Source organism: Rhinatrema bivittatum, chromosome 7 (assembly GCF_901001135.1).
Source record: "Rhinatrema bivittatum chromosome 7, aRhiBiv1.1, whole genome shotgun sequence".
In the NCBI taxonomy this organism is placed as follows: domain Eukaryota; kingdom Metazoa; phylum Chordata; class Amphibia; order Gymnophiona; family Rhinatrematidae; genus Rhinatrema; species Rhinatrema bivittatum.
Window position 1 is genome coordinate 190,476,854 of NC_042621.1, and position 12,360 is coordinate 190,489,213.

The following is a 12,360-nucleotide window of genomic DNA, read 5'->3' on the forward strand; positions in this document are numbered from 1 at the left end:
CGCCGGGTTCTCCTTCGATATTTAAAGGTCACTAACTCTTTTTTCGAAAATCTGATCACCTTTTTGTGCTCTTTGGAGGTCCGAAGAAGGGTGAAAAAGCATCTAAGGCATCCTTGGCTCACTGGCTGAAGGAAACAATTTTCTTGGCTTACATTGGGAAGGGTCGCCCCGTCCCGACTGGTTTGAAAGCTCACTCAATGAGAGTGCAAGAGGCTTCTTGGGCAGAGTGTCAGTTGTTGTCTCCTGAGGAGATTTGTAGAGCTGCAGTCTGGTCTTCCCTGCATACCTTCACAAGGCATTATCATCTGGATGTCAGGGATCTGGACCAAGCACTTTTTGGGGAGAGCGTCTTGCGAGCGGGTCTTTCGGGTTCCCGCCTTGTGTAATGTGGCTTTGGTACATCCCACTAGTCTGGACTGATCTGGGTATGTACAGGAAAGCAAAATTGGTTCTTACCTGCTAAGTTTCGTTCCTCTAATACCACAGATCAGCCCAGAATCCCGCCCAGGTGCTACTGCCGAAAGACTGATTTACCTAACGGTTAGCTGCTGTACATAGGGAATCTATCAGAATGATTCCATAATATTTGTTTTTTGTTATGAACCGTGGTTCAAACCTGATTTTCAGGTATTGGGGTCATTTGTTTCGGACCCTTGAGGGAGGTTTTTCTTGTTCGCCCTTGTTTCGGGAATTAGATGGTTTTTTGTCAATTATACTTTGCTTGGGTATCGATAAATACTGATGAGCTGCAGGTGGCACACTTGGGATACCAGTGCCTCAAAGCTTTGCTCTCTGACTCCATCTGCTGGTGGGAGTTCATAACCCACTGGTCTGGACTGATCTGTGATATTACAGGAACAAAAATTAGCAGGTAAGAACCAATTTTCCTTTTAATACATCCTGACCTAGTGGAATACCACAAATAATCCTTTGCATCTGTGAAATGTGATGATATGTAATATACAGTATTTTATTATTTGGGGTGCACCTCAAAGTTTATACTGATTTTGTATTCTGTTGAATAATAAATGTAGTAAATATAATAAACGTGATTGTAATAGTTATTTGAACCATTGTTGTGGGAATATATGTAAATTATATATTAGACCTCTGTTTATGTATATTATTATGCCTTGAATTTCAGTATATTTTATGTCTTGTATTTCAGTATTTCTTACGCCTTGTATCTCAGTATATTTTTGCCCCGGTTTTCAGTATTTCCTATGCCTTGTTACCCCTGTACCATCTAGCTGTTATTTATTAGTTACGCCACTTTTTGTCTGAATCCTCTTCCCTGTGTATGTTAGTACCCTTTTTCCCTTGTTACCTTCCTCTAGCTTCCTTGTTCATATTAGTTTCTCCTATTATTCCAGTTTACCCCTCCTCACCCTCCTTGTTCTTTGGTTCCTCTATCGTTCCCTTGTTCTCTGTAATACGTTAAGTTATCTGTAAACCAATATGATGTATCCACCGGTATAGAAAAGTTCTTAAATAAGTCAGGTGACACTTGCCATAGTCTGGTTAATAATATTAATAATATAACTTGTATATGAAGTGCTTAATGTCTGGCATCCTGATCATTTTTCTTCCAGGCATTTTTTTACATCCTATGTAGCTGTTCTATCAGGCAGATCAGATTCTCTGCTGTCCAATGTCCCTTTTAGTTTTTAGAAGAATCTTCTTAAATCTCCAGATTGGATAACTGCTGGAATGCAATATTTTTAGACATTTTTTAGTTACTTTCAGTTTAACAGAAAATCTTTAATATGCAGGCTAATATTTAGTAAATTATCTCCACAATTCACAAAAAAACCAACTCCTTTATGTGGATGTGTTTCTGCAGCTGGCTTACCTGGGTTTTCTTACTGTTTGTAGGGGTTTTTTTTGTTGGGAGTTCTCATACTGTTCTAGCTTTGGGATATCTTTTATCTGTTCTGGCTTTCTCTTTATCATCTTTTGCAGTGCCTAGTCCCATAACCCATTTATTTTGTTAGAGCTTTATGGTACAAGGGAATTTGATTAGATAAGAGTTCCTTTCAGAGAAAAATGAGCTGGGGAGAGTGCCTCTTGGTAAGAGCAGTAAAACAGGGTTGTGAACAGATAGCAACTCAATGGCACAGAAACAAAAAGCAAGTAAGTACACGCACAAAGCATTTATGATACGGAAGCCTTAGTAACTCAAATCAGTTCAGTACTAGCTAACGCTATACAGTCCAGCACGGTGACGTGAAACCATTTCCAGCCAATAAAAAGTACAGAAATAGCTTTAGAAAGCATTACTTTAAAAAATGAATACTGAAATGTCTTGCCTCTTTTTTTTGCTGACAGTGGCACTGGCTGGCAGTTTGAAAATCATGCTGAAAAGGAACTGTGCCCTTCATTTTAAGATGGTTCCCTTGATGAGTAGTATATTTATCGTGTGCTGAATTTCTTTTCAGGTGGAACAGGAGCATACTGCACCAGATTGTCGGTTAGGTTTCAAGAATGGTAGACCTTTCTCTGGTGTGACAGCTTGCATTGACTTCTGCGCTCATGCCCATAAGGACACACACAACATGAACAACGGAAGCACTGTGGTATGTACGAAGTATTTACTGTTGCCTCGTTCCTTCAAATTTAGGCTACCTAAAATTGAGCAGTATGGTATAGTTGCATGGGCTTTCATTTACCAAAAGCTTTGGCTCCATGAGAAAAAAGTTATTTTGAGGACTTGTTGCAATGACCATGAAATTTAATATTGATATTTGGATTTATTATTTCCTAACAAATAAGCTATGTAAATGGCCATTGTAAAGCTCCTAGCTAATAAGTATTTGCTTGTTGGTATGTTTATAAATGTGCAATAAATAATTATTAAAAAAAAAAAAGTTAATGGCTTTGCAGAGAGGATAAAGCAGTTCTGAGGTATTTGTAAAATTCTTCTTATACTAGCTATATGTGAAGGTCTAATGCCACCTGTTTGTCAGCTTAGACATGGCTTTCTTCAGTACCTCTGCCACTCTGCAGTTAGCTTGTGTTGTGACTGATGATGGGACTCATAAGCATGGTCCACCACATTTAAATAACAAAACTTAGAGACATTCAAGCTTGTTTATTTAAAGGCTGCTCATGTCATGAAATAAACTTTACTCCTGGGGGGGATTCTGCGCTACTGCGGTGTGCAGAATTCCTCTCCACAGAATTTCCATCCCGCTCGCGGCGAAGATGGTGCAGGATCCCGGTGGCCATGAGCGGAACCCATCTCGCTTGCAGCGAAGATGGTGGACGTCTCAGCAGGCACAAGCAGAACCCATTCTGCTTATGGCAAAGATGGTGCAGGTCTCAGTGAAAATGAGTTTGTGTCTAGAGGGGTGTGTGTGTGTGTCACATACTGCGAGGCTGTGTGGCCTGGATGTGTGTGCCAGAGAGAGGGAGCCTATGTGAAGAGATTGTGAAGGAGTGTCTATATGTGTGAGAGATTGGGAGCTGGTGTGTATGAAAAAGGGGTTGTGTGTAATTGAGGGAGTGAAGATGCTTGTTGGTGAGAGGGGAGCCTGTGTGTATGAGGGAAAAAGGAGCCGGTGGGGGGGGGGGTTGAGAGAGAGAGAGGTAGCCCGTGAGAGGATGTGTGTGTTTGTGTGTGCAAGTGAGCGAGAGAGGCAGCCTGTATTGAGGCAGTCTGTCCCTGTGAGAGAGAGAGAGAGAGAGGGATCCTGTATGAGGGGGGTTGTATATGCATGATTGAGAGGGTGCCTGTGTGTGAGAGAGAGAGGGATAGAGGGATCCTGTGTGAGGCGCAGAACTGAGAATAAGGGTCAAACTCTGGGAGTAGAGAGAAGAGTAGAAGGAGTTGAGCCTAGAGGGGGAGGGGAAAGGATTTGGGCCTGAGAGTGCATAGTGAAATGAGACTGGCCAGAGGAGTAGGGACAGAGGGTGGAAGAGACACTTAGAGTGTACTTCTAGGAAATTCTGCTCAAAATATTCAACACTCTGCATCTTTTATACATTTTTTCTGTATTAATTTTAAATTAATTACTTAGTCTGTCATGTATATTGTGTTATTTTAACCAATATAAAGTTTGCAGAATTTTAAATATTTGTATGCAGAATTCCCCCAGGAATAACTCTTTCAGTAAGAATGTAACAGATTTCAGTAAGAATAAAAAAAAAAATTCCTATACCCAGGTTTACATTTAAGGGAAATTGGATTCAAACACCATCCGAGGGCCCTGACGTTTGTGGTCTGGGAAACTGACATGCATGAGGGTAACCTGCACAGTGCAGCAGATACTGGCATAAGCTTGTTGGGCAGACTGGGTGGATCATTTGGTCCTTTTTCTGTCATCATGTCTGTTTCTTTCTGCATCATTATTCTACTTTTATGCAGACAGTTTTATTTTTGTTTGATTACTAAATATGCACATTCTTAATTGAAGTAAGCTTGGGATTGATACTTTGATAAATAGCCAGTTCCAAAAGCCTGCCTTGTTGATGTGCATTTCCTTGGATGTGTAGTGCTATAATATAGCCCTGTGCCTTAAGCAATTGAAAATAAAACTTACAGCCAGTGGATGAATGTAGCCACTTGAACCTCGTTTGGCTGAGCTGGAGGCTTGAGTTTGAGGGCCAAACTTATTTCTTAGTTACACTGCCAGACCTTTGTGGAGTGAGGTGCAAGGTACTGTTCTGTGATAATATCCACTTGCTGCCACTGAAGCAACTTGAATTCAGGATTTCGGAAGCAGCTTTCTAAATTTGCCATTGGAGACATGGGTTGGGAGGGGGCAGAAGGTCACGGGATCTAGGGTTTCTTGAACAGAACTCGGGGCCAGAAGAAACTAAGGCAGAGGAGGAGATAGGAAAGAGAATTCCGCCCTTGTCTTGGATCTTCATGTGTCACAGGGCAGGCTTGTGGGTTTGTAGCACTTACTAGTCAGGTCCAAAAAGATGAGGAGAAGATGTATCTTTTTAGCGAAATAATAATAATTTAAAAAAGAGAACTAAATGCCACGGTTCAGACGTGTGGGTTATGCTCATCTGCCAGCAGGTAAGAGACAGGAGAAGCTTTCATTCTGAAAATATTCTCCTCTCTCTAATCTAGTGCAGCATGGGAATTAGTCAGTATTTCCGTCCCCAGCAAGTTAAAGGGCTGGAAGGATCTGAACTTAGCGAAGCAATGTGATAAGGCATTGACCAAGGCCAGAGGGAAGCTGGGCTGCATAGAGAGGCATAACCAGCAGAAAAAGGGGGGAGCACCTGTCGTTTGAGGCTTCACTTGGCATACTGTGTTTAGTACGGAGACCGGATTTCAAAAAGGATAGAGACACGATAGAAGTGGTCCAGAGAGAGGCAATCAGAATGGTGAACCAAAAGACTTATGAGATGAGACTGGAGGACTTAAATATGTATACCCTACATGAGAGGAGAGACAGGGATATATGACACAGACTTTTAAATACCTGAAAGGTATTAATAATGCACAGGAATCTAATCTCTTCTGACGAAAAAGAAGCTATAGAACTAGGGATCATGATATGAAATTCCACTGCGTCAGGAAATATTTCTTCACGCAAACTGTGATGGACGCATGACATGCCGTCCCAGAAGAGGTGGTAAAGGCAAAAAGGTCATGAGATAAACACAGAGGATCGCTAGTGGCTAGAGGATGGAAAAGAAGAAATGGGGTAATCTGTGATAACTCTAGGTGTAACATTTCTGTACAGGGGTAACCTCCATGGAGCGGCTGTTACAACACTAAACATTTTGCTGGGCAGCTTGATGGACTATTTGCATATTTATTTACCTTCATTTGCTATGTTACCATGTTCTCCTAGGACAAGCAGGATGGTAATCCTCACACATGGGTGATATCATCGGATGGAGCCCGGCACGGATCTAGAGCTTTCAAACATGCCCTACTGAGCATGTGAAGCAGTAGTCATCAACCTGCCCCCTAGGCAGAGTCCCTTAGTCTTTTTTTTCCACGGAGCCATGTGGTCACGGTATTCAGCTTTGCTCTCTTTCTCTACAGTTTTTTTGTAAATGATTTGTCCTAGAGCTGTAGCTGTGTTTCTTTCCTTTCCTTACAGTATTTTTTTTTTCTTTCTCTTTTTCCTCTGTCTGCCAGCTGCATGGCAGGCCTTAGTCCCTATGCAGTCCGGCAGTCTATTTCTTCCTTTAAAAAAAAGTTTAGTTTGTGTCCTCTTTGCTCAGTCTGTTTTTGTACCTTTTTGTCTGGTGCTGGCAGGATTGACTTTGAGTGCGGTCCATGGGTGATTCGTGTAGGCCACTGAGCTTGGGACTCGCCTGAGTTCTACCTGGGCAGGAGTTACCGATCGATTGGCAATGATGGTGTTGCGACTGTCGCTGCTCGACGTCTCCACTCCGCCCTCCTTACCTCCTCGGCGACTCCCTCTTGCTCAAGTGGAAGGTTGGCTGCCGCGGCGACATTCTGCCGACTCCCTCCGGTGTCCCCGGAGCGGCTTGACGCAATCCGCCATGATTCACAAGAGCCTAAGGGTGGGCACGCGCGGCGCAGCCCCAACTGATGTACCAGCAGTGGCGCGAACCTCAGGGGCGTCCCCCTGAGGTGACGTCATCCGCTCCGGATATTTAAGGTCTCAGAAATCGCTAACGAATCTAGTTAGTAAAGGGATACTCTACCTAAGCTTCTCTGCCTCCTTGGACTTACCAGGGGTACCCGCTTCTCGGGGGCCTTGCTTTCTCTTTTGCTTTTCAGATCGCAGTCTGGAACCGGTACTCGCTCCTCGAGGGCCTACTTTCCCTGACTTGCTCCTGAATACCACTTCTGCCTGGAAGTCATCGCTGCCTACTGCCCAGTGAGTTACCATCTCTCTCTCAGAGCTTTCCCTGGAACCAGGTACTCGCTCTTCGAGGGCCTATTCATTCCTGCTCCTAGACTACTTCTAGAAGACTATTGTGTGAGTGTACCAACAAGGTTCTGTTCCTGAACTCTGCATACCCTGCCTACTCACTATATTCAGTTTCTCTACAGCTCAGTTATCCAGGATCGCTGTTCCAGTATCTGAGGGACTACAGCCCCGCTGGGCACTTCCAGCTCACTACTGCCACCTCTGGTGGTTCAATATACTGTTTAATAAAAGAACTAGTGTGTGTCTGTCTCCCCACTCTGAGCCTGACTGCTGGTCCGCCTCTGGATCTTCCCCCGAGGGTGTGGTCATCTGCTACCAGCCCAAGGATCCACCCACTACTACCTCAAACACTAACAGATGGAGGTTAGACAGTGAAGAGATCGAGGATCAATACCATTTCGGGGGGGGGGGAGAGATAGTGAATCTTAGCAGTGGAAAAAGAGGGAAAGAAATAATTAAATAATTCTGCTTACCTAACAGCAGGCAGCGTGTCTTGGGGGAGGGGCTGTTCCTAGTCAATAGCAGGCAGATAGTCTTGTGAATTGCAGGGTCAAGTGCCAGTCTGCTTACTGGCTAGTTCCTGTCCATAAGTGCTCCAAGCTCCAAAGCTAAGTATATGATATTACTGCTTGATATCTTTGAAATATAGCCAAAAGTTCTGTGTGTGTGCATTGTTGGGGTATCTTAGAGGATTGCTTTGGCTGCTGCACTGAAGGGCATGTAGTGTAGAGTTTGGATAGTGAGTCTTAGCAGTGCTAAAAGAGAGGCTGCTGATACTTTATTATAGCTAATTTGGTTTTAAGGTGAGCCAACTCCTTTTTCAGGGCAGAGAGCTCTGAACAAATGGGACAAGCCTTAAGTTTCCAGATGATTTTCCTCAAGGTAAAGGCTCCACAATTGTTACATTGGATAGTCCTCATTTTGCTCATTTGATTTGTTAGAAAACACCTAAAAAATTACTAAACTTGCAAACTCTTATTACCAATTATGTATTCCAGTCAGACTATATTAGTAGAACAAACCCTGGGGTAGGGTGGAAGAGAATTAAACAGGTATTAGCTACTATAACTTTAGCTTACATGGAGCTATAGGGGTTTTGTAGTATCCTCTGTTCACTTGAAGTGAGATATATATATATATATATATTTATTTTATTTTTTTTTCTTCAAAGATATCACTTTTTTTCTGGGCTTTTGAATTATCTGTGATAATGGGGAAATGATTCCTGAATTTTGTAGAGTGGGTGAAGATTTTATTTATATATATATATATATATATATATATATATCAAAAGCCCAGGAAAAAAGTGATTTTCAGTGGGCTCAGGTAGAATAAGACCTGTGACCCAAAGACATCCATTCTTCACAATTGTGCAGGCCACATGTCGTCCCCCCCCCCCCCACACACACACACCCCGCACAGGAACCCAAGAACAAATGGATTTCAGTGGACGCTGGTAGAATAAGACTGTAAAATAAGACCTGTGACCCAAAGACATCCATTCTTCACAATTGTGCAGGCCACATGTCGTTCCCCCCCCCCCCCCACACACACACCCCACACAGGAACCCAAGAACAAATGGATTTCAGTGGACACTGGTAGAATAAGACCTGTGAGGCAGTGACACAAGTACTAAATGCCTTCTCTGTCTTACTTAATGAAGAAACTCTAGCAATGGAGATTGAAGTGGTATCTGAAAGGAAAAAAGAAACCCAATGCAATGCAGAAATTTAAATTATGCAACCAATAAGCATAAGAAAAAGCTCATTGTGCTGGGTGACTGTCATCAAAGGCACTAATATGGGAACTCTTTTTGAGGGAAACACTATAGTTAAAAGCCTTCCAGAATCATCGGCTGGTAGAAATGCTATTCAGATAGTCAGTCAGTGCAAGCCAAGAAGAAAGTAAGGATTCTGAAGTTGATTTATCATCTACCTAGGAACCAACGACCTTGCTAGAAACATCCACATGGTACAAAGAGATTTCCAGTCTTTGGCGAAGTAGATTAGTCACATGGCGCAGACTATTGCCTTTTCAGAAGTGTTACTTGTTCATGGAAAGGGGAAAGAGAGGCTAAACCATAAAGATAACTTCAATGCATGGCTTAAAACTTGGTGCAAAGAACAATGTTTTGGATATGTTGGAGGCTGGGGCCATGTATGGAACAGTGTAAAAAAAAAAAAAAAGCTGTATTTCAAAGATGGCAAGAAAAAGAATCCTAAGAGATAAATTCAAATCCTAAGCCATAAGGCATTTAAACTGACGACAGGGATGGCAGAAGGACATTGGAATGTTACCCCCCCAAATCTCAAGGAAATGGGTGAAGGGGATAACAAACATCAGATGAATAAGGCACAAAAGAAGTTGAAGAGCAGTAACTTGAAGGAGAGAAGCTGGAAAGCTATGAGCACAAATGCTTGTAGTCTGGGCAATAAAATCCCAGATCTGCAAGCCCTAATGGTGGAGGTGGACTTGGACATGGTTGATTGGTTCACAGTTTCTCATGATTGGGATATGGCCATACCGAGCTATAACTTAAGGAAGAACAGAGAGAATAGAGAAGGGGGAGGAGTAACTCTTTACGTCAATAATATCCAAGCAACTGAACTGCAAGGAATGTGGGGTAGAGAAGAAGCATTATAGGCCGTCCTAAAAGATCAAGATGATGGTGCATCCATTTTTACTGGAGTGGTTTACAGGCCTCCGACTCAAAACAGAAGAACTAAACAGAGATCTGGTTGAAGACATCCAAAAGGTGGGAAAGAAGGGAGAAGTGTTGATTGTTGTTGGAAATTTTAATTTACCGGACGTAGACTGGAGAATCCCTTGTGCAGAATCTGTCAGAATTAGAGATATAGTGAATGTCCTGTAAGGGGCTCTGTTCAAACAAATGGTAATGGAACCTATGAGGGAGGGAGTTTTACTTGACCTAGTGCTCACTAATGGGGAATAATGTCTCTAATGTCTGGGTGGGTGCCCACCTCAGCACCAGTGATCATCAGTCTGTATAGTCTGAGATTGTAAAAATGATATGGAGAAGTCACACGAAGACTCAAAGTTTAAATTTCAAAAATACAGACTTTGTTGAAATGGCGAAGTACCTGAAGGTAGAACTAGAAGACTGGGAGAAAATGAGAGAGATGGAACAACAATGGGCCAAACTAAAAGGAGCAATTACAAAGGCAACACATCTAAATGTTAGGTTTCTTATTTCTCTTGCTTTTGTTTACTTTTCTGTCTGGTTCTCAAAGGAGGTGACTGAAAAAATAAAAGCAAAAAGAATAGAATTCAGGAACTATAAAGGATCCCAAAAAGAGGAACACAAGAAAGAATATGTGGTGATTACTGAGGGAGACAAAGAAAGTAATCAAGAAAACAAAAAGTTAGGCGGAAGAAGGGATTGCCAAAGAGGTAAAGCAAGGTGACAAAACATTTTTCAGATACATCAGAGAGAGAAGAAAGGTCTGAAGTGGTATAGTGAAATTGAAATGTGAGAGAGAGATGAAGAGATGGCAGAAATATTAAACAAACACTTCAGTTCGGTGATCACTAAAGAAGACCCTGGAGAAGGACCATTGCTAATTAACAAGACAGTGGATGGGAATGGAGTAGACTAAACTCAGTTCACAGAAGAGAATGTATGGGAAGAGCTAGGAAAACTGAAAGTGGACAAAGTCATGGGGCCTTATGATGGTCATCCCAGGATACTGAGGGAGCTCAGAAATGTGCTGGCGGGTCTGCTGCACAACGTGTTCAATAGATCCCTGGAAGCGGGAGTGGTGCCGAGTGATTGGAGAAGAGCGGTAGTGGCCCTGCTTCACAGAAGTAGGAGCAGAGAGGAGGCCGGAAACTACAGGCCAGTTAGCCTCACCTCTGTGGTGGGAAAATTAATGGGGAGACTGCTGAAGGAAAGGATAGTGAACTATCTACAGTCAGGAGGATTGCTAGACACAAGGCACCCCACTTATGATTTTATAAACTTCTACCATTTCCCCCTCAGCCACCTCTTTTAAAAGCTGAAGAACCCTAGCCTGTAGAGCCTCATCATAGAAAAGCCGTTCCATCCCCTTTTATCATTTTTCTCATTGTCTTCTGCACCTTTTCTGGTTCTGCTATATATTTTTTAAGATGGGGTGACCAGAACTACACTCAATAGTTGGTGTGGTTGCACCATGGCTTGATACAGAGGTAATATTACTTTCATTCTCCATTTCTTTTTAGATTATTTCTAAAATGCTATTTCCACACGCTGAGCTAATGATTTCAATATCCACAATACAGAAACCAGCATTGTGTACCTGTAGTGAACATAAGATATGCCACACTGAGTTAGACCAAGGGTCCATCAAGCCCAGTATCCTATTTCAAACAGTGGCCAATCCATTTCACAAGTACCCAGCATTAAATAGATCCTATGCTACTAATTAGTTACTACTCCATAGATTAGAAGAGATTGGTATAAATCAGTGATGGCTAACCTATGACACGCGTGTCAGAGGTGACACGCCGAGACGTTTTTACTGACACACACAAAGTTTCATGGACTATCGGGAAATTATTTTTTTTTTAATCAGCTGTGCCGAGCCTTTCTTTATTGGCTGCGCTGACCTTTAAAATTAGGTTTTTAGTATCCCCCAGGCGCAGGAAGGCTCATGCGGCGCAGCGACAAGCAGATAGGCAGGGCTGTGGTGAGGCTCACGTCACCACAGCCCGAAGAAAAAGATCGTTTAAACGCGCTGATGCTCCTCCTCCTTCCTGCCTGTGTGGCCCCGGAAGTAAACATTGCCGGAGCCACATGGGCAGAAAGAAGGAGAAGCATCAGCGCGTGCAGAAGAGGAGCAGCGCTTGCGCTTACGGGCCGCCACGAATCCCAAGTCGCAGCGGCCCGGTAGCAGGGCTGCTGCAGAGCCCATCCTGTGGCGACCCGCAAAGAGGAGGCCCAGAGGTGAGAGAGAGGCTGAGGGTCTGTAGAGGTTGTGTGCGTGTATGCGATGAGTTGAGAGATTGTGTGTGAGAGTGAGGATCTGAATGTTTGCAGAGACAGCATGTGAGAGCTTCTGTGTGTGTGAGAGAGACAGCGTGTGCCAGTGAGAGACTGTGTATGAATGATTGTATGAGAGAGCATGTGACAGTGAGAGCCTGTGTGTGTGTGTGAGAGAGAGATAAATGCATTTGAGAATGAGAACCTGACTGTGTGTTTGAGGGAAGAAGATGGAGAGAAAAGAAACAGAAAAAAAGACAATATAAAAGGAATTGGCAAAAAAAATAAGAAAGGGAAGGTGGAAAAAAAAAGCCTGTGACCAACCGATTAAAGGTACAAAAAAATAAATAAATTACTTTTTAGTGATTGGCACATGTAATCTTTGGGAATGTGCCAGAGTAGCACTTTCTCTATGCAGATCTCACAATGTACGAGATCAGCATGGAGAAAGTGGAAGCCCACGGGGCCTGCACAGAGGAGGCAGCAGAATGGGTTTCAGTGTCAGT

The 12,360-nt window shown here is 42.9% G+C and overlaps 1 protein-coding gene across 1 annotated transcript in view; it reads left to right on the plus strand.

Moving 5' to 3' along the window:
• The window catches only part of TET1 (tet methylcytosine dioxygenase 1), a 133,801-nt gene that overhangs the window by 97,808 nt on the left and 23,633 nt on the right, over window positions 1-12,360 (plus strand). Inside the window, exon 8 of the mRNA XM_029609677.1 lies at window positions 2,439-2,576. Coding sequence (XP_029465537.1) covers window positions 2,439-2,576 — 138 coding nt within the window. The remainder of the gene's footprint in view (window positions 1-2,438; window positions 2,577-12,360) is intronic.